General features: G+C 40.7%; 1 protein-coding gene across 4 annotated transcripts; it reads right to left on the bottom strand.

Annotated features, from left to right (window-relative positions):
• Positions 1–68: 68 nt before the first annotated feature.
• On the bottom strand, positions 69–27853 carry SEH1L (SEH1 like nucleoporin). 4 transcript variants are annotated; one of them, XM_079108876.1, is made up of 10 exons: positions 27586–27853; positions 21235–21285; positions 16397–16543; positions 12246–12457; positions 10050–10148; positions 6120–6260; positions 4898–5055; positions 3561–3711; positions 2564–2605; positions 69–762 (listed from the first exon to the last, which is right to left on the bottom strand). In XM_079108876.1, the coding sequence occupies exons 1-10, from the start codon at positions 27694–27696 to the stop codon at positions 561–563; spliced, it is 1314 nt and encodes a 437-aa protein (XP_078965002.1). In that variant the 5' UTR covers positions 27697–27853; the 3' UTR covers positions 69–560. The 4 variants fall into 4 exon arrangements, with proteins under 4 accessions (XP_078965002.1, XP_078965003.1, XP_078965004.1 ...); XM_079108877.1 differs by lacking the exon at positions 2564–2605 and having other exon boundaries at positions 27586–27849; XM_079108878.1 differs by lacking the exon at positions 2564–2605 and having other exon boundaries at positions 753–2383; positions 27586–27849.

Here is a 27853-nt window from a genome sequence, read left to right as displayed (position 1 = left end):
ACTTGGATAATAATTACAAAGGTTTTAAATAGTAATTCCAAGTAGTGAAAGACAATTTCATTTAAAAAAAAAAAAAAAGACAAAAATATCCATATTGCTTTGCTGCTTTATACACAGGAATGATTTATTTTACACATAGTCACTTGCAACATTAGCCTGTGAAATTAAAAACATTTAATATGTCTCAAGAATGAATTCCATAATGATATGTTTGCACATTAACCAGTATGACAAAGTAGAAGAAATTTAAGATTATGATAACAGTTCAAAATAAGTTTACAAAACAGGCACTTGGAAGTCAACTACTGTGTAATTTTCACAGTCAATGCAATTTGTACACATCTCATTTCATCAAAGGTTATCAACTAGTGAAGCCAATGTTCCTTTGATGTAGACTCACAAACAGGTTTAGGTTCCAAACACTGTGTTCTGGTTGTGATACATGCAAGACAGACCCTAAATAAGAAAACTCTTCTGAAAGAAAAAGAAAAACAAAAAGCAGCCAGGAATGAAAGCATTTACAAGCATTTGAATAAGGCCTTTAAATAGAAGTCAGTGTTTTAAACCCCTTCATTCTCAGGTAAGGGATTAAGAGGCCGAGAGAGAGATCGTCTGCGAGGGTGAGGATACTGGAGGTTGGCAGTGTCAGCATCGCAAGAGGGCTCTAGCAGAGGAGGAGGAGGAGGAGGAGGAGGAAGGAGCTGGGCATAACTGGACCATCTCGATCCAGCCCGTGGGGAATCCAGAGGGGGAAAGAAATACCTGAAACAACGGAGACAGGAACAAAACACCAAAACAAAACAAAACAGGGAGAAAAAAAAAAAAAAAAAAGAAAAGAAACAAAAACAAAACAGAAGAAAAAGAGAAAAGTAGTAAATACAAAGAGAACCAAAGAGGAGAAAACACATGCTGGAAAAAAAAAAAGCTTTAGTATATTCATGCCAAAACTAACAGAACATAATAGCACAAATCAAGACCCTTACTCAAATCAAGATTGCTTAAGCAAGTATAGAAACTTGAAGGAAAAAAATACAATCTGTTAAAATATCAAAGAAATTATCAATGTGAGTGTTACAAAGACATCAATTTTATAAATTTAAAACCTTTTCTAACCCCTCAGAAACATATCTGATGCCATTCTGTAAATTTACAAACCTAATGTGCTTTTTTACTTCGAGCAATGCTCCATCTGTAGCAGCAGGCACACATTTTTTAGTGCATACATGATACTGAAAACCAATTTGAATACACTTTTACATTGTATGTCTGGCTATTGCAACATACTTTTGAAGAAATACAATCATTAAACATACTTATTTTTTCTGCAAAAACCTTAAAATAGCTACAGAATTTTGATATGTAAAAGGACTCAAATAATTATTACGCCCTATTATTATTATTGCGCCATTGTATAACTTACCCGTAATACTTATGCATTTTAGCAAATGTAAAGATTTATAGCTAGAGAATATAAACAAACTGAAACAGCAAACTAAAGAAAATCCTGAGACATGGAATGTGAAGTTAATTTGCATGCACACTTTTAGCAAAATTTTAACTGATATTTCCAAATTGTGTCTTGAAGGAAACTTTAAGCCATGAAATCACATCACAAAAATATACATGCACATTATCAGAAACATTTAAGTCGTTAGGGAATATGAATTGGAAACTTATGAAGGTGTTTCTATTTCCCACCAAATTATGAATGGAACAATACCAAACACTCCACTTGGCTACAAACTGTACAGTCAAATTCCTTTCATCTTACTAAGACTACTTTACTAATTTCCTCTTTAACTAATATTTTTTAAATATTACAAAGGAATGACAGTTGTATGAAATAATATCATTTATAAAGCAATTCTACAAAAGGTAAACAAATTAGCACTCAAAACAATCTTTATGAAAAATATTTATTCAATCTTCAAATTAAAATTATAAAAATTCATCATGTTTAGCTTATTTAGAAAACAAAAGAAATATATCTATATTCTCCAAATGGAATAAAATGGTTTCTTCCCTCCTCCCAACCAGTTATAAGGATGGTACCAATCCTTTTAATTTTTAAATCCAAATTTGCTTCAGGAACATTTCAAAAAATTGTTTTGATGACAATGTCTCAACAAAAAGCCTCTCCAAAGATTTCAAGAGTTTCAAATAGTGTCAATAAACTGACTATACAAAAAAAAAAAATGATATCCACTGCATTTCTAAAGGCCTTTTGGGCTGCGTTTAGTGGTAAGCAGGCTGCTGGTGTGTCTCGGGAGAGGTCAGAGGGCGCAGGGAAGGGGGAGAGGAGCTGGCGTCCCATTCCTGTGTGCATGCAACAAGCAGCAAGACAGCAAAGTTACTCCAGTTAGCTTGTACTCAGCTGTGCTTTCTGTTAAAGGACATAACACAAATGGAGAAGGGAGAATGCATCACAGATCTAACACAGATGGTCATCGGCACAATAAGAACACAGATCAGAACGTCAAAGCTATGTACGAAAGAAAACAGGCAGCACAGCAGCCTCCTAAAGCCAGATTTAAAATATACACTCTACAATAGTATTCTTTGCTTCATGAAATCATCTTTATAATCTGCCATCTTCTGCGGTAACCTGAAATTGTTTTAATATATGCAAATACTTAAAATCTCAGAATCAAGTAGCAGAACTTTTCTTTATCCTTTTTTTTTTTTTCTTTCTGCAGTGCTGGGGATCAAACCAGGACCTCATACTCAACACTTCCTTATAAAAATATAACAATGTAAAAATACTTGAAGGAATTTTAAATTCAATTTTCTTCTTTTATTTAGGATTTAGGAAGACAACAGAGAAATCACAAGACAGTTTGTAAAGGTGTAGTTTTGAAGTTTCCTGAACTCCATTTTCAAATTATTCACAAAGGTATATTTAAAATAACTTTCTTACAAAGTCACATATTTGAAATTTGAATATAAAAACAAAATGATTCTTAGGGTTACATCAAATTTTCTTTTGTTTTTTAAAGCTATTTTTTATTAGGGCAAGAATCTAATAATATGCTAAATATTCTAAAAAAAAAATCAAGAACTCAAGTTTTATCATTTCCTTTTATAATCTCCATTAAAGTGTTACACACAAAAGTCAAATCATTTAACTCACTCTTTTACAAAGCCTTAATGTATTTTATTTGAAATTTCAGTTAGACATGATGCAAAGGCAGAAACTATATGCTATGAGCACTAAAACACTGCTTTTCTAGAACTAAAATCCTCACTATTAAACCATATTTACTCCTCTTCTCACTGCTGCAGAGGCAAGGTAGAATATGAAAGCTTCACACGTTTCTCCTGATAAACCATTCAATTTTAGAATATAATTTAGTTTAATGGCCTCCCAATCTACCTGTAAAAATTATGACCAAGTAAGCCAAATTCAGAGCTAACGAAGTCAATTTCTAAGTTCTGACACTTTAATAATTTTTGAATTTTCTCATTCCATTCTAAAATGCATAAAATAGTATGCCGTTAGTGTGACTATCAGAATGATCTAAAAAGAAGAGACTTTCCAGTTTTCCCACCGAACAGCCTACCTGCTGGCAGAAGATCCATTTAATGAGTTCTGAAGACTTGGAGTGGTTGAACCTAGGGAAGGGTTTGAGTTTCCTTGCTGAGAACTCCCACTGACTGGGCTCCCATTACCTTTCAAAATGCCAGTGCACTTCCAGTTGTCCATATAATTAGCTGAAAGGAAACCGGTCAAAGACATCAACACAAGTGAAACCTATGCACAGTCGCACAAATCCAGATCCCTGTCCTAAAACTGCAATTAAAGAAATGAGACAAACTATGGGCTACCTTTCTTTTCAGGTAAATATTAAAGACCTTTTATTTTTGAGGTTCTGGAAATGGAACCTAAGGCCTCATGCATGCCAAGCACTGAGCTACACCCCTAGCCCATTTTCTATTTTATTTTATTTTTTACCACATTAGAATGTTATGAAGTTAATATCAAAAATAAAATCTCTCCTATAATGAATCTGCATCAGGTAATGCTGTCTTATTGGTTCTTCACAGATGAATATGAACAGCAAAACCTTTCACTGTGCCCTAAAGTCACAGAGCGCAGAAAATTCAAGTAAGGCTGTGTGGTCCTGACTAAGGCCCAGAGGAAAAACGACAGCACAGTCCTTTTAAAATCAAATGGCAATGAGAGGAGGACAGTCTGGGCTATGTTTGCCACTTAGCTTAGCCAGTCTGCACTTTGGGAAGCACTGACCACTCGGTTGAAGTGACATGATACAGCTATGCTAAGTACAGGACGCCACCCATCATGGTGGTGCATGAACCAGATCTTCCTCCCGCTGAGAAACAGTCATGGACAAGCGCAGAACCAAGCGGCAGAGGCTGGAGTCTGACAACCCAGCTCCTCCCAGCACGCTCCGCTTAAGAAACCAAGAATCAGAGTCCCAAGACAGGAAGTGGGGAGGACACTAGATTTAAGGACTGGTTGTCTAAGGTAATTACATAAAAAGAGATGACTGCAGTCCAATCCCAAGTTTGTAGAGCAGTAAATGGTACCTGTTTATTGATGATACTACATATTGTTATAATTTGTTTTAAAAGTTGCTGTGTTGCACATAGAAACTTAAAACAATTCAATTCGTCATTAACTGCTATGAACTAGGTAAACTGTTCTTCAAAATTTAATATACTGATGTGCAAGGCTCTGGGTTCAACACTCAGCACCACACATAAATAAAAGATCCACTGACAACTAAAAACATTTAAAAATTATATATGACATTGATTTAAAGTCACTATAAAATATAATTCTTTTCCAAAATATTTCAGAATTTACATTCCTAAATGAAAACTCTAAAAGCAGAAATACAAAGCAATAATTACCCCTCCATGGAAATCTTCCTACCTTTCCACAATCTTACACAGCCATCATCTCCTGAAGATGCCAACACTGTTCCAGTAATATTCCAACTCACTCGCCAGACCTGAGAATTATGATTATCAAACTGAGCCACTATATGGATTTCAAATTTTGTTGGCCCACCAGAGGAAGTAAGTTCTTTCCTGTTAATTAGGAGAAAAAAAATTTTCTGAGGAATTGAGGAAGTTCTTAAAAATAAATAATAAATATATACATATATATATATACTATCCTAAATAAGAAATACAAATGATTCCATGTAATTTACCACATAATTTTATAGTAATTTGCATATCTGTATCCCACCCAAGCCCTTTTGCAGGTCAAGTATGGCCATCTTAATTTTTTAGTACTGAAACTGAATCCATGAACCAAGGGAAGCTTTACCACCTGGTCACTCCCCAGCCCTTGTTATTTCTTATTTTGAGACAGGGTCTCATTAAGTTGTTTAGGGCCTCACTAAGTTACTGAAGCTAGCCTCAAACTTTCAAGCATCTTGCCCCCGTCTACAAAGTGACTGGGATTATAGCCAGGCCAAACCACACCAGGCTGCTAGTGCCACTTTCAAGTGATTCCCCACCAGGACCCAGCGGGATCCCAGCCCATAAATGATACTCAGCAACAAATAAGGATGTTATTACCCCAAACAAGGATGAGGAATCAAATCCTTGATAATAATTAACTGAAAAAGGAAGAAAAGCGAGAAGAATAGAAAGAATAAAATTAAAACTAATTCAAAATTAAAGCTAAAGAGACTATTTGCAAAATGTCTCAATCTCAATGCTAACTTAAGTTTTTCTTTAGTAGATGGGCATTTCTCATCTTTGGAACATTTTGTACAGTACCAATTATATTTGGAGAACCAATCCATCGTTAGTATTGGCCTAAATAAAACAGTTAAGAGAATGTAAGTCTCCTCTCTTTACTCAATTCCCCATCCCAGAGAGTGACATACTTAAATATAAAATGTTGATCAAAGAACCCTTCTACAGATCACAGTTACTGCTTCTCTCACTTCCCCAAAGATAATCACAGACAAGAATATTTTCAAGGGCTAGGGCTGTAGCTCAGTGGTAGAGCATTACCTAGCATATGTGAAGCACTGGGTTCCATCCTCAGCACACATATAAACAAAGTAAAGGTCTGTTGACAACTAAGAAAATATTTAAAGAGTATTTTCAAATGCAGAACTGCTTCTAAAACTCACCTCACAGGCTTTAATGTAAAAATTCTGACATCTTTGGTTGCTATTGCTAGAATATGGAAAGATCTTCCCAAGTTTGGAGCAAATGCAATATCATGTACAGGATCAGTGACTGTCATAAGAGTTTCAGCTTTGGCGTATTTCCTAATAGAAAAACAATTTACGTTAAAATTTTTAGAAATAAAATTCGCAAAACTCCACATCAATGTACCTCAATTTTTTTCATTCTGCTCACATCGAGTTGTGTTCACCTCTGTAGTGGGCTGAACAGAGGTCCCCAAAAAGATATATAGTCCTAACCCCGCCAAACCCACTGTGAACTGGCCTTATTCAGAAAAAGGGTCTGTGTAGATGTAATTAAAGATCTCAGGATGCATTCATCCTGGATTTAGGGTGGACCCTGGATTCAGGGTCCTTACGGAAAACAAAAGAGAAACAGAAGCAGAGAAGGCTCCAATAACACAGGCAGAAATTAGAGTTAGGCCAGCACAAGCCAAAGAACTCCTAGAAGAAATTCCAAGAAGCAAGGGTGGATTTCAGAGGAAGCACAGCCCTGCCAACTGCTCTATTTCAGATTTCTGGCCTCCAAAACTATAAGCAAACAACTCTGCAGGGTTAAATCACTCAGTTTTGGGTAATCTGTGATGACAGCCCCAGGAAACCAATGTAGCCTCCCTTTGATAATTTAACTTAGAGCTTAATAAAAACTTAACTAGGGCTGGGGGTGTGGCTCAGTGGTAGAGTGCTTGCATGAGGCACTGGGTTCAATCCCCAGCACCACATTAAAAAAAACAACAACAAAAAAAAAAGATATTGTGTACATCTACAACTAAATATATTTTTTAAAAAACTTAACTAGAATTAAGTCTTGATTTAATAGTCATTGATACCTTTTTTAAAAAACAGGCAAGGAATTAACCTACATGCGTGTGTGTGAATTTTTAAAAAAGTAAAGTAGGTAGCAACGGGAATTGAGGTTTTCAAGAGGTGACTACAGGAAACTGCCAGTCTACTTGACTCTCAACAAATCTACGTACAGAGAAAAAGAAGCAGATCTGAGTTTTCTACATAACCCTGTGTGTCAGCAAGGGGACAGAGCAACACCCCACCACCACCACCTTCCATCACACTCCTCTGAAACAGCGGTGCTTCCTGGCCTTTTGTACTTAACCTTCTCACCCTGACGTCATTCAGAACACCTACCAAGCTAAAGAGACTCAAGTTTCTCTCCTGGATCTCCTCTTTCTATATTCACAATCACCTAGGCAATCTCAACCACATCCTTGCCTTTACTGTGTGGTCCGCAGCCACCAGGATGCTTCTGAGAGATGCAGACTCAGCCCCCACCACAAGTCCATGGAATCAAGAACATGCATTTTAGCATTATCCACAGATGACCTACCTGGACAGCCAAGTTTCTATGCTCAGTTTTACTACCTATATACCAATCGATTCCTATATATACATATATGGGAATTAATATGTGTGTACATATACACATACACACACATACATACATATCTATCTCACCTCCAATCCAGTCCCTCTGCCAAAGACCAGACAAAAGGAGGACAGTTAAAGAGCAAACACACTGTGGACACAATGCCCGTGTCTGAATCCTGGCCAGATCAATCATGGCTATACTGTGACCTTTATGGAGAAGTCCTAAGGTGGGAGTGATACCAACACTGTGGCAGATTCTAAAGGGCCCAGGACCCCACCTCCAGGTGTCCTGCTTGTGGAGCCTCCTCTCCACAAGTGCAGGTAGGACCTGCACATGACCTGTGTTTAACCAAGGGAAGGAATGTTGCAAAATAACAAGATTACACTTGTGTGATTACATACACAAGCTAACAGTGCCCGCCTCTTGAGAAGACTCCCCTTGTTGCCTTGAAGAATCAGCTGCCATGCTGTGAGCGACTCCATAAGAGGGCCAGGAGGGAGAAACAGGCAAGCTGTCAACAAGCAAGTGAGCTCCTAGGTGTAGCATTCCTGGGCTGGGCCAAAGCAACTATGAGCTCATAAACACCACTGAGTTGTGAGATTGCTTTGCAGCAACAGATGACGATCTTAGCTTTCATGCCCATCTGTCCTACTTGGATAGTCCCACTTGGATGTCCAAAGATACCTCAAACTAAGTATTTCCCAAGTGAATGGCTTCTTCCCTCATGCCACTCTTCTTCCCACAGGCTCATCTCAGCAGGTGGCACTACTCTCAGTCACATCAGAAGCAGGACTCACTGGCGTTCATCAGACTCAGCTGTGTCCCTGCATGTCCTTAGGCCCCTCCTCTCCACCCACTGCCTTAGCACACATCCTCATTCTTTACCACAATGGAGCTACTGCATTAATTCCTCAATTTCACCACTCATGGTCTCTTCCCTACAGCTCCCAAGATCATCTTCCTAAAAGGTAACTACACGAAATTCTTCTGGACCCTTCGGAACACTGACAGGAAAGAGGCCAAGCTTGCCCTGGCCTGCTGGCATGCCTCTCCACCCTGTCCTCCCAGCAGAACGTCTCTCCCTACAGTGCCATGCTCCTAGTCTTCGCTCCCGCTTCCTCTCTGCCTGCAGATCACCTTCCATCTTTCAAAATCGAGGCTCAAACATCAACTCCTCAGACTTTACCTAGCTCTCTCAGGCTGCGGTGACCTTCTTTTCTGCTCTACCTGGCACACGCTACCATCACAGCATCGACAGCACTACACTGTAGTCACCTGTATCTTAAAGGGCTGAGCTCCATATGTACAGGATTGTACTGTATTTTCTTTGGCTCTTAGCACAGTCCCTGGTGCTTGTAAAATGTTCTTCTAAATATCTGATTTTTGATGATTTTGTTGTTGGTGTTGTTTAATGGGCCTGAGATAAGCTATATACTTTATTAATGGTTATCTAATACTTTTCTTACCTAAAGGAACTGTCTCAACAGGAGTTGAGTATGAACAAAAAAGTAATGAACAAAGAAGGCCTTGTTTCTGGTCTGACTCCTTATATTTGACCTTAGCCTAGTCATTTTACAGTGCTGGTCTCAGTTTCTTCATTTGCAAAATATGCTAACAGAAAAGGTGCCAACCCTACTCACAGTATTCAAATTTCATAATGCACATTAAAGTGTCCTGTAACCTATATAAATTGCATGACACCTGTCTTCTCTTCACCCCTTCTCCCTTCTCCCTCACTGCCCACGTTCAATCAACCACCTGATCCTCTTGATACCACTGCTTCTTAAACTAATCTCTCCACCCCCGGGTCACTACTCTATTTCAAAGCCACCATAATATCTCCCTCCTAGATTACTGAATCCATTCACGTTGCCCTCACCTATTCAGAATCAAGCCGCACTCTGATGCTGATGCTCCTGTTCACATGACCGTAAGATTCTGGAAACCTAAACAGCAGGTCCTACAGACCCAAGTCCTGCCTCCTCCTCCAAGTCCTGCCTCCTCCTCCTCCTCACTGCCTCCCTTGTACCTTGTGTGATATGCTGGCTTGCTCCTGGCTCCTGGGCCTTCCCACCTGCAGTCTTCTCCATGTGAAGGGCTTCTGCCCTTCTTGTCTGACAGACTATACTTGGCCTGCAAGCCTTCCTCTAGGTGACGTTCCTGGCCCCCAAACTGGATTAGGTTCCCCCAGGTGTAAACTGCTCAACAAGCTAATGCTCTAAGGTCATAAAATTCACCCCCCCCCCTTTTTCTTTCTTTTTTTTTTTTTTTTTTTTTTAGTATAACTTTTGTTTTCCCTGCAAGATGCTAAATACTGAGAGAACAATTACCTTTTCCTCTCGAATTCCAGATCATCAAAGCCTGGACAGAACTTGGCCTATCACAAGTAAATATGCAATGAATGATGAACAGTTCGGTCAGTGAATAAAGGAAAGATACTGTTAAATATTAAAGGCAATTCTGAACAATAACACCAAAGCAGTACTCACCTGGTGTTTTCGTTGTACTCAAAAATCTGAACCTTGGCCATTGCATTTGGACTGCTGTCGTCGCTGCCTACGGCTATCATGGGGGAATGGGCACGAGAGCTGAAATGAGGAGTGAAAGCATTTCCATTAGCCTCAGGACAGCGGGTTCAAGACCCTGCACCTAAGGCTGCCCCTACTGACCTCCAGCTCCCTGCCACTCCCCTCACGGCTACACCTTGCAGTGTGTGTGCTGGAGAATGTCACACACAGGACCCCTGGGCCAGACACACTTACTTTCTTTCTTTCTTTTTTTTTTTTTTTTAAATATGGAACACGAATTTGTGTGTCATCCTTGCACAGGGGCCATGCTAATCTCTGTATCGTTCCAATTTTAGTATATGTGCTGCCCAAGCGAGCCAGACACACTTTCTGTGGCTTAGACAGAAAGCAGCTTTTTCCCCCAAAGAGAAAATTTCAAACATTCAACAGATTAAAAAAGACACCTGAGATGCCTCAGCATTCTGTCCTGACAGACATGCAATGAAGAGGTACCCTACTGTGAGGAGCCTTACGACAAAAAGGTTACAAGTTTTATACAAAAGGAAGAAACTCTGGAAGGAAGAGGAAGAGTGGGAAAGACCATCTCTGGGAAATCAAGCTCCCATATTAGGCTCCCCTCAAATTTGTGTGTAGGCAACCTCATTCTAAAGCAAGCAGATGAGTGACCAGAACGGCTCTACTGCCGAGACCCGTGACACGCTTCATGCTTAGGCCAGGCCATCCTGAGGTGCCGCCTTCTGCGCCTCTCAACCACAGTAAGCAGTAGCTCAGTAATGCTCTTGCCTAACCTCTGACCTCACTATTGTGGTCTTCTGCCTCTTAGCCCAAAAACACAATGTGGTAATAGAAAAAAAATTCAGTTTTTTATTACTATAGCTTCAGGTAATTAGGTCAAGTCATAGAAGAAAATTAGCAGTACACTACAAAGTGATACGGTAGTAAAATAGAGTATGCCTCAGAACCTAACACGAGATTATTTGCATAAACAACAAAGTTTTCAAAAAATAGATGACATCTGCATCTGTAATGAATATATTACATTTGCATCTGCAATGAATAGCCACATAACCTAATGAAGAAAATCTGGCTACTACTTATTTTTCTGGTAGTCCAAGAAAAAATACTTATACATGTATTACATGTTTACATAATATAAATGTTATGAGTATCATAAACCTTTTCAGTTATAAGCAATATAATAAAAATTAGGAAATTAAAGGATCAATGTGAAGCAGAAGCAAAATTAACTTCTTTTTTAAGAGTGGAACCAATAATGTATATCTAAAAAGAATAAAAAAAAAAAAGAGTGAAACCAACATACAACCTAAAACTTTATGTATCAGTAAATAAATTTAAGATAATAATTACCAAGGTAAGTAAAACAACTACCAATGTTACCACAAATAAAATATCTAATATCTACAAGTCCTCTAGTTGTATCATGGGAGGTGGAAGGTTTTATGAAGGTGCTAATTCATCTCTCATAAGTCAACATGAATAGTGTCGAAAGATACAGAGCAAGTTGAGTCAGTGGTAGATATAAAGCATTTACAAATGTAATAGTGACCACTGGGATTAAACTCTAAAAATCAGAACTTCACCTGAATTTATTTTAAGAGGCCAAGTGAACTTTTATTTTGTACTCCTATACATTACTTGAATTTTTTCTTTACCAAGTGATTCTTATCATTTTTTAAGAAGTTAAATAAAAAGCAAATACAGCATATTCATAGTCACGCTCTATATACAAGTTAAAAAGAAATGATGTACAAGGGCTAGAAAACTTGCAGATGGGAAAATGCCCGTGATGTACTTGTAAGAGAAAAAGGAAAGTGACTTATACAATGGCCGTGTGGCATGCCTGTCAGTGAATCTGGGTGCCTCTGCACATCTGCATGTTTGTCAATACATCAAATTTTTATTTGTATATACTCAGAAAATGCCCAGAAATTTCAGAATATTTAAATGGCTAGCATCCTCTGTGGAATGAAAACACAGGGACAAAAGACAAGGCAAGGAAGAAGGGAAATTTTTTACTCAAGATAACACAGTTAAGAAAAGTGTTTTTGAGAAAATAAACAATTAAATTGTTAGCTTAAAAACTGCTAGCCTGTTTTACTAGGATTTCATTACTAGAGATTTGATACAGAAGCTTACCTTGAAGGGTTCCAAGAGATGCAACTACAGCTTAGCTTACAAGAGATTTCGTGCTGCAGAGACCACTGGCTGAGATTCATAACATCTGGTGCCTCGTATATTCTCACTACGCCATCTGCTGAGCAGGTTGCTAACATAAGACCCATGTGTTTGGGAGCAAACTTCACGTCAGTCACGGATGTTCTGCTATCCACGAGAGTTGTCCTCTTCACCTGAAACACAGTTATTACCAACCTAAATTACACACAAAGAGAAAACATGGAGAGTGCAAAGAATGCAGGCTTTATGATCACATACGATTGCAGCGTACTAGAAATATAAACTTGAATAAGTAAGTAAAAGCTGCCTGGGCCTCAATACAAAGCACTCTGTAAAACACAGCACACAAAAATCACTAACAAATTGATGTTTGCCTTAGAAAGACAACTTAGCCAAGGATGCTGGTGTGCACCTGTCATCCAAGCTACTCTAGAGGCTGAGGCAGGAGGATCACAAATCAGAGCAAGAGCAGCCTGAGTAAGCAAGATCTGTCTCAAAATAAAATTAAAATTAAAAGGAGGGTGTAGCTCCACAGCAGAGCACTTGCCTAGCATGTACCAGGCTCTGGGTTAAATCCCCAGTGCGACAAAAAAAAATAATTTTATTATGTAAGCAACTTCTCTTAAGGAAACTGGTCACAAAACCAGAAACTGTTAGAATCTACTGTAGGTCACTTTGTTATGCAAATCATGCTACAAACAGTAATTAAATGAAATAAGATCCTTTAAAAGTAAATAGAAGGCTGCAACTTCTCTGAAGCATAAAGGACAGGTAACCCCAACTGGACCATTCTCCATTCACCTTTAAGTAAAAGTATTTAAGAGACCAAGAGAATGAAGATGGCATCATGATAATTATAGACTTCCAACATCACAGTTTAAAAGCTATTTTCTGGAACCTAGATTAAACAATACTTACCCAAAACTATCAATAAAATTTAGAAAACAGTTTACTGTCTGTGATTATCAGAATACTTCTTAAGGAATTCCAATACTAAAAATTTCTAAAAATAGTATCACATAAAAATCAAAGATAACCTATTAGCAAATTGTCTACAAATATTACTAAATAATTCACATCAACATAAATGATAAAAAACTAAAAGTACTAATTGTAGTTACTTTAAATACAAGTAAATACCCTGAAGTTAAACAAAAAATTCTTTATGTACTAAAACTCCAACCATTCTTTCTCTTCTCCTCAGTAAGCAGCCATTTGCCTTAGGAAGGCCCTAGAGCAAAAGCAATCAGACTACCCCCGACCCCATAGGAACAGTTATAAAAAGAATAGCATTCACACTACAAAGCGACAGTAATTAAAATGGGTTGGTATGAGTATAAGGAGACATACACACCAAGAGAGCAGAACACAGTCCAGAAAGAAATCCTCCATTATGGTTAACGGATTTTCAAGGAGACTGCCAAGAAAAGGAAGAAAGGCTAGTCTGTTCCAAAAACAGTGTTGGGGAAACTGAATAACCACATCCAAAAGAATGCATGTGGACCCTTATCTTACATCAGCCGGGTGTGGTGGTGAACACACATGGTTCCAGCTACTCAGGAGGCTGAGGTGGTAGACTGCTTGAGCACAAAAACTAGAGACCAGCCTCAGCAACAGCAAAACCTTGCCTCAAAAATAATTAACTCAAGGCTGGGATTGCAGCTCAGTGGTAGAGCACTTGCCTAGCATGTGTGATCCACTGGGTTAGATTCTCAGCACCACATAAAAAAAAAATAAATAAAACAGTGTGTCCATGTACAGCTAAAAAAAAATTAAATAAAATAATTAACACAAAATGGATCAAAGACCTAAATATAAATTCTAGAACTTTAAACTATTAGACAAAATATTGGAGAAAGTCAAAGTCTTCATGACAATGATATCTTGCATTTAACAACAAAGCATAGAAAACAGAAGAAAAATTGTACTTCATCAAAATTTTAAAATTTTGTGCATCAAAGAACACTATCAAGAGTGAAAAAGAAACCCACAAAGTGGGAGAAAATATTTACATATCATATATATCTGATATGGGTTAATATCTAGGATATATAAGGAACTACAACTCAGTAACAACAAATTACTCAATTAAAAATGGACAAAGGGGAGCTGGGGAGATAACTCAGTTGGCAGAGCCTTGTAAGCACAAGGTCCTCGGTTTGATCCCCAGCACCCAAAAAAAAAAAAAAAAAAAAAAAAAATGGACAAAGGACTTGACAAACATTTCCCTATATAAGATATACAATTAGCCAATAAGCACATGAAAAGATTATCAACATCATCAATCATTAGGGAAATACAAAAAAAATAAAATAAAATGAGATACCACTTCATATTCTCTAAGATGGCTATTAAAAAAATAGAAAATAAGTGTTAGAGGAGATAAGAAGCTGCAACCCCGGTGTACTGCTGGTGGGAATGAATATGAAATGGTGCCACCACTGTGGAAAACAATTTGGCCATCCGTCCAAAAGTCAAAGTAATGAACTACCTACAACAATTCTACTCCTACGTACACATCCAAAGAATTGAAAGCAGGGTTTCAATCAGATATCTGTGTACCAAAGGTAATAGTAGTATTATTCACAATAGCCAAAAAGTGGAAAGGATCCGAGTGCTCTTCTGCAAATGAATGGATAAACAAAACATGGTATAATCACACACAGGTTATTCAGCTGAAGAAAGGAATAAACTCAATATGTGCTACAACATGATGGACCTTGACAACATTTTGCTTACTGAAATAAGCCAGTCAAAAAAGAACACTTTATGATCCCACTTATGTGGGACACTGAAAATGGGCAAATTGATAGAAAGTAGGATAAAGGTTATCAAGGGGTGAAGGAGGGGGAACAGAGTTTATAACCAGGATTATGAAAAGTTTGCGGTATAGATAACAGCAAATGGTGCACAGCACTATCAATACAACTAATCCCACGCAACTGTATCACTTATAATAATTAAAACGCTGAATATTATGTCATATGTATTTTACTACCAAAAAAAAAAATGCATCAAGGAAAAGAAAGAAACAGTATCAACAAGCAAAGTGGCACATGCCTATAATCCCAGTAACTCAGGAGGCTGAGGCAAGAGGATGACAAGCTAGAGGTCAGCCTCAGCAATTTAGTGAGATCCTATCTCAAAATAAAAAATTATAAAGGGCTAGGGATGCAGCTCAGTGGGTAAAGTGTCCTTGGGTTCAATCCCCAGTACCAAGAAAACAAAATGGTATCAACAACATATATGCTTTAGTGGTAGGAATGGAGAAGAGAACACGGCACTATGTCCTGGGAAAGGAATGAAATACACCTAGAAGGATACCCAAAGAACTGAGTGGCAAGGGAAGAGGATCTCAATGCGCACACCCTTTACATTTCAAACCATTCACATGATTGCCTATTTTGAGACAGAAGAGGGGAAAATAAAAGGCTGAAGATGATAAAATCTTCAGTCAAATGTTGGAAGGATCTTAATCCAGTTCACTCTCTAACAGACTGAGGAACTTAAGAAGTATACAGATTATATTCTTGTCCAAAGTCGATCATCCAAAGAAGGCAGAGTTAGGATTTAAGAAGATGCACATAAAGGAGAAGACATTCTGTAAAGTGAATGCAACCACAAAAGAGGGGACCTCGGGTGTGGCTAGTGGCAGAGCACACTTATCACAGGGAAGGCCCTGGATTCAGTCCCCAGCACACACACATCTCCCTCTCCCTCCCTCCCCCCTCTCTCTCTCTCACACACACACACACACACACACACACACACACATGAAATTAAAGAACAGAAAAAACGAATTTTCAAGGATTTTAGAATGTGGGTAAAGTTATGTATTAATTACCATATAAAGTACAAAACCAAACATAAACCAAATACTCTGGCTTCATCGCCATAATTATAATTAATGGCAGAAGTACTCCTAAGTATCATTTCAGGCCCAAGACAAAATTCAACAAGTAGGAGAAAACACAGAAAAAAAGACAGTGGAAATGGTAAATATAGAGAAAAGGGTTAAGGTTTTACCAAGTACCTTAGGAATTCTTAAAAGGACTAAGGCTTCTTGGTAGTCTCACATGCCCCCTCCCCAGGGACACTACCAGGAGTCTTACCCAGTGACTCTGTCCTCGCAGTTTGTCATTGGATTCTCCTACTATTTCTTCCCACACAGCAGCTGTTCGGTCAAAAGAACAGGAAGCCAAAACCTGTCCAAATTCAGGATGGGCCCACGTCACACGCCACACGGATCCACTGTGTGTCTGGGGCATTTAAAAACAAAAAACAAAACATAGTTTATTCATGTTTCATACAAAAGTTTTACATGTGAAAACAGATATTTTACTTCAGTAAGATGAAAAAGCTGGTCTATTTAACATTTTAATGAAAAGTTAAGTTCTAGAATTTTTTAAACTTTAGAGATATTCTCTACTTGGGACTGTGGCCCCTGGAGTTGTTTTCCTATTTTACAAATAAAGACAAACCCAAATGGACAAAGTTTACTGTTTCCCATGTCAACAGCTGCAGTCTTGCTTCAGAGGTTGCTCGTGAAGCTTAGAAACAGATCCTACCAGTCTGCCATTTTTTACTTGCCAATTATTTCTACAGGACACATCAGTCTAACAAATGAAATGGGATTCACCAAAAACATTCACTACACAATCCACAGAAACAGAAAGTTACCAAGGGCTGGGAAAGGGCAAAACAGGAAGCGGCTACTATGCAGGGTTTCTTTTGAGGTGAAGAAGATGGACTGGAATCATCAAGCAGTGATGGGTACAGAACTCTGTGACTACCTCTGGACTGTACACCTGACATGGGCTTTTCTCCTTCTTCTTGGTGGTGCCGAGGATGGAACCCAAGGCCTATTTCATGCTGGTCAAGTGCTATTGCCACTGAGCTATTCCCTCAGCCTGCCCAAGTTGTATACTTTTTAAAACAGGTAAATATTACAGCATCACAAATTATAACAATAAAAAAAGCACTATTCTGCTTTAAAAATAATTATTTGGGGCTGGCTGTGTAGCTTAGTGGTAGAGTGCTTGCCTAGCATGTGGCAAGATGCCAGGTTCGATCCCCAGCACAATAATAACAGCAATAAAAAATTTGATTCAGAAGCCTAACAGTATATAAAGACTGTAGGAACAAAATGCTTTAATGATTCTCACTGATATCTGGTTAAACAAAGGATTACTCTAGGAAAAGAGGCATTGAGTGAGCAAATAAGAGAAACCAAAATCCTTCTACCCTGAGAAAATACAGATGTTTGCCAACCTGCAAAGGTTCAACTTAAAATTTCTGACTTCGGTGACGAGGAACCGATACCCCCAACAGTGAATTTTGATCTTTTCCAGAACTAACAACACACAACATCAGCCTCTTGGGACACTGCAGCTCCCAGTCAGCCACATCATTTGGAAAGGAGATAATGGACAGTTTACAGGACACTGGGGTACCGAGCTAAGAGGTCAGGCTGGCTGGGCATCTACACGTACTTTTTACATTCAAAGACAGAAGAACACATCCCTACCCAGGGGCTGCTACCTGGTACCAGCAATGGTGAACTGCACCCTTCTCCTCCTGTTTGGTCTAGACTTCAATGCGTCACCTTCAATTCTTACCCAGTTATTATGAAAAAAAACACTAACACAGAGGGGTTTTATTAAATGTTAGATCCCTAATAAACACATCCAACTGTAGAATTGAGTGTGTACAAAGATGTTCACAAAAAAAATTAACAGTAAAGCAAAACATGTGATATTTATTGAATGTTTATACAGTCCTAAAAAACATACGAAAGTATTTTTTAAATATATTGTTAGACTAAAATACAAGAGAGAAACATTTCCTTTTGGACGAATAAAAACACTGTGGCACGAGAAAAGATGGTAGTTGTAGAATATTATAAATGACCTAAATGCTGCTTAATTGTTTAAAATAATTTCATATGTAAATCTCACCTTAATTTTTTTGTTTGTTTGGTACTGGGAATCAAACACAGGGGGGCACTCTGCCACTGAACTATATATATATATCCCAGTACTTTTTATTTTCTATTTTAAGACAGGGTCTTGTTAAATTGCTGAAGCTGGCCTTCAACTTGAGATTCTCCTGCCTTAGCCCCGAGTCATTGGGATTTCAGGCGTGTACCACTATGTGCTTCACCCTAATTTTGTTTCTTAAAAAAACTGGATAGATTCTTCAACCAAGATATATAAAGGGCAAATAAGCACATGAAAAGATAATTAACAACATTAAGTAGGCAAGGCAAAATCAAATGATATATCCCAGAAACTCAGGAGGTTGAGGCAGGAGGATGATGAATTTAAAATCAGTCTGGACAACTTAGTAAGATCCTATTTCAAACTAAAATAGGCAAAGATCTGGGGATGGGATGCAGCTTAGTGGTAGAGCATTTGCCCGGCATGCCCAAGGCCTTTGGTTCAATCCCTAGCACCACATTAATATACATATATATCCAAAGAGATAGCACTTCGCACCCACTAAAAAAGCTATAATGATAAAAGACAAGCCAGGTACTGGAGTACCTGCCTGTAATCCCAGGTACTTGGGAGGCTAAGGCAAAAGAACTGACAATTTGAGGTCAGCCTAGGCAATTCAGTGAGACTCCATCTCAAAAAATAATATCAAGTGTAGGAAAAATGTAGAAAGAAACTAACCCTAATACATCATTTTTGGGAATATAAAAATGATACAGTCACTTTGGAAGAGAGTTTGTCAGCTTATAAAGTTAAACATATACAACCTAGCACCTACTCAAGAGAAACAAACACCTATGTCCACACAAAGACCTGCATACCACGTTCATAACAACACTGCCGTGGTTTCTCAAATACCCCCCAAAGCCCATGTGCTGGAAGCCCGTCCCCGCAGAGGTGTTACTAGGAAGTAGGGTCAATCAATCAGGGACTAAAACCTCCAACCCTGTGAGCCAGTTACTTTTCTCTTTATAAGTTTATTACCTTAGGTTTTTTGTTGTGTTTTAGAAAGCTAACTAACACAAATTATTCACAAGAGAAAAAAAACTAAAAGCAATTCAAACGCTCATCAGATGGTCAATGGATAAACAAATGTAGCTGGACTATTCGACTTTAAAAGGAACAAACTACTTGACACATGACATAATGCAGATGAACTCAACATGCTAAGAAAAGCAGCTACATACAAAGGACTAAATACTTACAGGTGCCATGTACACAAAATTTCTAGGAAAGATGAAAACTATAAAGACAGAAAACAGATCAGCAGTTGCTGGGAGCCTGCGATGGGACTAGGGACTGACTGTAAATGGGCAAAGGGAAATTTCTAAGCTAATGAAGTGCTCTAAAGCCGAACTGTGATGCTGGCTGCACAATCATTAACGTTTACTAAAACTCACTGTACATTTGAAATTGATGACTCTTTTAAGTTATGAAAAACTCTGAATAAGGGTGTTTTCATTTTTATTAATTTTGTTTAATAGTACTAGAGATTGGACCCAGGACCTCAAGCATGCTAGACAAGCCCTCTACCACTGAGCTAAACCTCAGCCATTTTCAGTTTTTACTTTGGGACAGAGTCTTGCTAAGTTGCCCAGGCTAGCCTCAAATTTGCAATCCTATTGCCTCAGACTCCCAGGCAGCTGCAATTACAGGGGTGTTCCACCATGCCTGGCTAAAGGTGCTTTTATTGGGGGAAAAAAAACAACAACAAAAAAAACTTAAATCAAGAAATAAAACTAAGCTGGGTGCAATAGTGCACACCTGTATACTCAGCGGCTCGGGAAACTGAAGCAGAAGGATCACAAGTTTAAGGCCAGCCTCAGGAATTTAGCAAGGCCCTAAGCAATATAGCAAGACCCTGTCTCAAAATAAAAAATAAAAAGGGCTGGGGCAAAAATAAAAAATAAAAAAGGGCTGTGCCACTGGCACAGTGGCAAAGCATTCCTGGGTTCAATTCCCAGTGCCAAAAAAAAAGAAGAAAGAAAGAAAACTAGGTATAAAACATCACAACTATTATGTCAGGGGCTGGGGATGTACCTCAGGACAGAGAGCTTGCCTAGCACATGTGAGGCACTGGGTTTGACCCTCAGCACCACATAAAAATAATAAAATAAGGATATTGTGTCCATCTACAACTAAAAAATATTCTTTAAAAAATGTCAGGGAAGGCTAGGGCTGTGGCTCAGTGATAGAGCACTTGCCTCGCACATGTGAGGCACTGGGTTTGATCCTCAGCACCACATAAAAATAAATAAAATAAAGGCATCATGACCATTTACAACTAAAAAAAAAAAAATCTGAAAAAAGAAATGTCGGGGAGAAAGATAAAGAAATGCTGAAATGCTAATACTGATTTTCTTACTCTCATTCTCTGAGGGCTGGGGCTATAAAAAAAATTCTCTAACATTTCTATTACTTTAATAGTGAAATATATATATATATATATATATATATATATATATTTCTTTCCCAGAAAATAACCACATACAAATTTTATGATTTTCTCAAGGTGGAACAGCAAGTCATTGATACAACCAAATAATAAATTTTTTTTTTTTTTTTTTTTTTTTTTTTTTTTGGGTACCAGAGATTGGACCCAGGGGCAGTTAACCACTGAGCCATATCCCCAGCCCTTCTTTGCATCTTTTTAGAGATATAGTCTGCAAGTTGTTTAGGGTCTCGCTAAGTTGCTGAGGCTGGCTTTGAACTCACAATCCTCCTACCTAAGCCTCCCAAATCACTGGGATTACAGGTGTGCACCACAACACCCAGCCATTTCATTCTTTAATTTTCTTTTTTTCAGGTAGGCAATCACAATACCTTTATTTTTATGTGGTACCAAGGATCCAACCCAGGGCCTCACACACACGAGCACTCTACCCCTAAGTCACAACCCCAGCCCCTCTTTCATTTTTTTAATTGCTATATTTTCACAGTAATTAAATACTTACCTTCCAGCTAGCAGTACAATGCCAATCTCCACTTTCACTTTTGTCCCAGACCTATGAGAAAAAAGGCAGATATTTTATGCAAAAAATTTCCACAAATTGATACAAAATAAACTGTTAGACTGATACAAAATAAGCTATAAGACTGATTCAGTGTCTAGGCAAAGAGGGGAAAATAAATTTCCAAAAGAATACAACCAACCAGGCCCGGTATGTGGCTCAAGTGGTAGAGCACTTGCCTGGCATGTGTGAGGCACTGGGTTCAATCCTCAGCACCACATAAAAATAAATAAAATAAAGGTATTGTGTCCATCGACAACTTAAAAAAAAAAAAAAAACAAAAAACTTTTTAACCAGTAAGGAAATGTTCCTTCAATCAAGCATTGATTGAGAACCTTGAATGTGTCAGCACTGAGGAATCCAGGAACCCAAGTTCTAACAGGTAACAGGGACAGCTGTACTTAGAACTTTCTTTTCTTTTTCTTTCTTGTTGATGTGCTGAGAACCAAATCCAGGGCCTTATGCATGCTAGGCAAGCACTCTGCCACTATGCTACACCCTATGGCCCCTTATTATCCTTATTACTAACAGTAGTTATATTCTATAAAGTTGCCTTGACTTTTGAAACTCTGCTCCTAAGGGAGATGCAGGGTTAGGCTCCTGTGTGCCGCTGGTCTAACACTTTCATCAACTAATCAAAACACATAGTTGATTCATCACATTGCTCTTGCAGCCAACAGCACTGCAACTCGGGTCTGAGGGACGCTTTCCTGACACACCCATTTTTTGGTAACGTACTTCACAGTCTTCCTGTGCTTAGGAACAGTAAGTTGCACTTCAGCACTATACCATTTTAGGCTGTGAGATCACTAACAATAAGACATGCAAAAATCATGGCACTAAATGAACCATACTAAGAATGGGTTCATAGTGTGAGTCAAAATACAAACAGAGTGTCACCTTGTTCTACCTCAGTTGGGACAGTGTGTCTAGGAATTTAAAATTTTTGCCATCCTACAAGTCTATAAAATGACTGGAAAAGTACAGTGGGTACAAAGAAATTTTACTTAAGCAAATTCACAAATAAAGAGTCCAAAAATAACATGGATCTACTGTATATGTAACAAAAGTTAGAGCAAAATATTTAATTTTATTACCCCCCCAAAATTATAGCTTAGTAAAACCCGTTAAAGAAATGTAAAGGTGATACTCAACACAGGCAATGATTCTATCAAATCCATACTCTCCCTAGAAATGTAAAGTGTTATAACACGGGGGGATGCAGCTTAGGGCTCATCTAGCATGTATCAGGCCCTAGATTTAACCCCCAGCACTGGGAGGGGAAAAAAAAAAAAAAAAAAAAAAACAGCAATATTCCAATAATTTGTAAAAGATTTAAAACATTTGCTAACTTCTGTTCTGGAATTAAAGAAATAATTCAAAATATATAATATGCTAAGTTAATGAAGTTTTCATTGACTTCTGAAGGATCAACTAAAAGATCCAGTAATAAGCATAAAATGAAAAGAAGTAGGGCCTGTTCAGTTAACAGACACGAAATAAGTAAGCCCTTACAAATGCTACTTGTTGAGACAATGCAGCAATGGGACAAAAAATAAAATTTACATGAAAGATTTAAAATATCAAAAGAACAGAGAATACCAATAAATATCAACAAGTGTTAGGATAGCAATGAACCTATAAGTAACATTTCTTTTTTTTTTTTTTTTTTTTGATACCAGGAATTGAGTCCGGGGTGCTTAACTACTGAGGCACATCCCCAATCCTTTTTATATTTTATTTTGAGACAGGGTCTCACTAAGTTGTTGAGGCTGAGCTGGCTTTGAACTTGGATCCTCTTGCCTCAGCCACCCCAGTCTCTGAGATTACCAGCATGGGTCAGTGTGCCCAGCTGTTAAGTAACATTTCTTAAAGGGAAGTACGTCATTTTCACAAATAAATTACATGTGTGTATAAATACATGGCTGTTTAGTAGGAAAAAGTACTCTGGAAAAAAACGAGCATTAGACCTCAAAATAATGAAAAACATAAAAACTAATAAAATAGAAACCCCTGTACTTTGTTATTATTCTCAGTTAAGACTTTCTGCAAAAATAACCCTTCCCACACAACCTCTTTACGAATCAACAGAACAGATCTGAGGCTGTCATACAGAGCATAAACTCGCCCTATATACTTAATCGATAGGCCTAAAGTATTCATGTCATCCAATTTATCACAACTTATACACATGAGGATGGACACCCGAACCGGGAAGGCAACAACCGGGAGCTGTCTGCACACCGCCACGTTCTTGGTAGACAAAAGGCAGATGGAATAAGGAGCCTGGGAACTGTGGTAAGTACATAGGACACCAGCTTTAAACAGGACAGGAACTGGGGTAAGTACATACAGCACCCAGCTTTAAACAGCACGGGAACTGTGACAGGTACATAGGACACCCAGCTTTAAACAGGACGGGAACTGTGGTAAGTACATAGAACACCAGCTTTAAACAGCAGGGAACTGTGACTAGTACATAGGACACCCAGCTTTAAACAGCAGGGAACTGTGACTAGTACATAGGACACCAGCTTTAAACAGCAGGGAACTGTGACTAGTACACAGGACACCCAGCTTTAAACAGCAGGGAACTGTGACTAGTACACAGGACACCCAGCTTTAAACAGCAGGGAACTGTGACTAGTACACAGGACACCCAGCTTTAAACAGCAGGGAACTGTGACTAGTACACAGGACACCCAGCTTTAAACAGCAGGGAACTGTGACTAGTACACAGGACACCAGCTTTAAACAGCAGAGAACTGTGACTAGTACACAGGACACCAGCTTTAAACAGCAGGGAACTGTGACTAGTACACAGGACACCAGCTTTAAACAGCAGGGAACTGTGACTAGTACACAGGACACCCAGCTTTAAACAGGACGGGAACTGTGACTAGTACACAGGACATCAGCTTTAAACAGCAGGGAACTGTGACTAGTACACAGGACACCCAGCTTTAAACAGCAGGGAACTGTGACTAGTACATAGGACACCAGCTTTAAACAGCAGGGAACTGTGACAAGGACATAGGACACCCAGCTTTAAACAGCACGGGAACTGTGACTAGTACATAGGACACCAGCTTTAAACAGCAGGGAACTGTGACTAGTACATAGGACACCCAGCTTTAAACAGCACGGGAACTGTGACTAGTACATAGGACACCAGCTTTAAACAGCAGGGAACTGTGACTAGTACACAGGACACCCAGCTTTAAACAGCAGGGAACTGTGACTAGTACACAGGACACCCAGCTTTAAACAGCAGGGAACTGTGACTAGTACACAGGACACCAGCTTTAAACAGCAGAGAACTGTGACTAGTACACAGGACACCAGCTTTAAACAGCAGGGAACTGTGACTAGTACACAGGACACCAGCTTTAAACAGCAGGGAACTGTGACTAGTACACAGGACACCCAGCTTTAAACAGGACGGGAACTGTGACTAGTACACAGGACATCAGCTTTAAACAGCAGGGAACTGTGACTAGTACACAGGACACCCAGCTTTAAACAGCAGGGAACTGTGACTAGTACATAGGACACCCAGCTTTAAACAGCACGGGAACTGTGACTAGTACATAGGACACCCAGCTTTAAACAGCACGGGAACTGTGACAAGGACATAGGACACCAGCTTTAAACAGCAGAGAACTGTGACTAGTACATAGGACACCAGCTTTAAACAGCAGGGAACTGTGACTAGTACATAGGACACCCAGCTTTAAACAGCACGGGAACTGTGACAAGGACATAGGACACCAGCTTTAAACAGCACGGGAACTGTGACAAGGACATAGGACACCCAGCTTTAAACAGCACGGGAACTGTGACTAGTACACAGGACACCAGCTTTAAACAGCAGGGAACTGTGACTAGTACACAGGACACCCAGCTTTAAACAGCAGGGAACTGTGACTAGTACACAGGACACCCAGCTTTAAACAGCAGGGAACTGTGACTAGTACATAGGACACCAGCTTTAAACAGCAGGGAACTGTGACTAGTACATAGGACACCCAGCTTTAAACAGCACGGGAACTGTGACAAGGACATAGGACACCAGCTTTAAACAGCAGAGAACTGTGACTAATACATAGGACACCCAGCTTTAAACAGCACGGGAACTGTGACAAGGACATAGGACACCAGCTTTAAACAGCAGAGAACTGTGACTAGTACATAGGACACCCAGCTTTAAACAGCACGGGAACTGTGACTAGTACACAGGACACCAGCTTTAAACAGCAGGGAACTGTGACTAGTACATAGGACACCCAGCTTTAAACAGCACGGGAACTGTGACTAGTACATAGGACACCCAGCTTTAAACAGCACGGGAACTGTGACAAGGACATAGGACACCAGCTTTAAACAGCAGAGAACTGTGACTAGTACATAGGACACCAGCTTTAAACAGCACGGGAATTGTGACTAGTACATAGGACACCCAGCTTTAAACAGCACGGGAACTGTGACAAGGACATAGGACACCAGCTTTAAACAGCAGAGAACTGTGACTAGTACATAGGACACCCAGCTTTAAACAGCAGGGAACTGTGACTAGTACACAGGACACCCAGCTTTAAACAGCAGGGAACTGTGACTAGTACACAGGACACCCAGCTTTAAACAGCAGGGAACTGTGACTAGTACATAGGACACCAGCTTTAAACAGCAGGGAACTGTGACTAGTACATAGGACACCCAGCTTTAAACAGCACGGGAACTGTGACAAGGACATAGGACACCAGCTTTAAACAGCAGAGAACTGTGACTAGTACATAGGACACCCAGCTTTAAACAGCACGGGAACTGTGACTAGTACACAGGACACCAGCTTTAAACAGCAGGGAACTGTGACTAGTACATAGGACACCCAGCTTTAAACAGCACGGGAACTGTGACTAGTACATAGGACACCCAGCTTTAAACAGCACGGGAACTGTGACAAGGACATAGGACACCAGCTTTAAACAGCAGAGAACTGTGACTAGTACATAGGACACCAGCTTTAAACAGCAGGGAACTGTGACTAGTACACAGGACACCCAGCTTTAAACAGCAGGGAACTGTGACTAGTACACAGGACACCCAGCTTTAAACAGCAGGGAACTGTGACTAGTACACAGGACACCAGCTTTAAACAGCAGAGAACTGTGACTAGTACACAGGACACCAGCTTTAAACAGCAGGGAACTGTGACTAGTACACAGGACACCAGCTTTAAACAGCAGAGAACTGTGACTAGTACATAGGACACCAGCTTTAAACAGCACGGGAATTGTGACTAGTACATAGGACACCCAGCTTTAAACAGCACGGGAACTGTGACTAGTACATAGGACACCAGCTTTAAACAGCACTGAGCTCCGACACGCGTCCAGCGCAGACGGACCTGGCAGCCCTGCTGTGAGGTGCCCAGACACAGGAAGGCGGCGACCCGTCTAGTGAGCACCCAGAACAGGCCAGTGCGCGGAGCAGGGCAGCGGCGACCAGCTGGGAACCGAGTTCGCGCTGGGACGACCCGAGTCGCCGCCCCCCGAGGGCGGCGCGGCCAACCACGCAGACCGCTGGTGCGGGACACGCTCAAGCGACCCTGGCGTCAAACTCCAACAAGAGAAAGACCAAGCGTGGCCTGCGGGCGCTCGGGCGCCATCCAGGACGCGGCCAGCCCGGCTCCGCACTGCACCGCAGGCCCCGCCCGGGTCCCGTGCGCACGCCGCGCTCACATCCCAGCACCGCGGCTGCCGGAGCGGCGTCCGGGGAACTCGCAGCACAACTCCCGGCGGCAGGAGGGGGAACCTCGCTGGGCCGCGCGTGTCCTTCCTAGGCCACAAAGCGCGCTCTGATCCGAACCTCGCGAAGAGCCAGGTCCGGGCTGAGGGACGCGGCGGCACAGACTCCCTGCGGACGGCCGCAGCCCCGCGGCGGCCGAGCGCGCTCGAGGCCAGGGCTCGCCCCGCCTCCCCGCTCCGCGCTCCCCGACGCCGGAAGCGCGGCCCGCGCCTGCGCCTATCCGACCGGCAGCGGGAGCGCGCACGTGGCGCGACGCCGGTCTGCGCAGGCGCACCGGAAGCTGGTGACGGAGCGCAGGCCCGCGGCGCGGCCGTGACCCCACAATGCCGGGCGGAGAGGGCCTTCGCCATGTCCGCACTCCCCAAGCAACCCGCCCGCACCCGGGGACTCCAGGCCTCGTGCCCGGCGGCGCGCCCTAGCGTCAGGGCAAGCCCCCTTCCTCCACGCCGGCCTCCCTCCCTCTCCCGCCAAGCGAGGCCGCCGCACCTTGACGCTCTGGTCGCTGGAGCAGGTGGCCATCCGCCGCCCGTGAAAGTCGAAAGAGACATCGTGGATGAGATCCTTGTGGTCCGCCGCGATGCTGCGCGCCACAAACATGGCTTCCGGCGACGCGCCTCGTCCGCCTGCCCCTCCCGCCTCCGAAGAGGGCGGTGGCGGCGCGTGGCCTGCAGGCTCTGGGACCCAGCTGCCGAGGCGCCTCCTTCGACCCGCTCGCCCCGCCCCCGGTCGCAGGCCCGGCGCTCGGCTCGCTCAC

Source organism: Sciurus vulgaris, assembly GCF_902686455.1.
Source record: "Sciurus vulgaris genome assembly, chromosome: 13".
NCBI lineage: Eukaryota > Metazoa > Chordata > Mammalia > Rodentia > Sciuridae > Sciurus > Sciurus vulgaris.
This window is presented reverse-complemented; position numbering and strand designations above follow the sequence as displayed.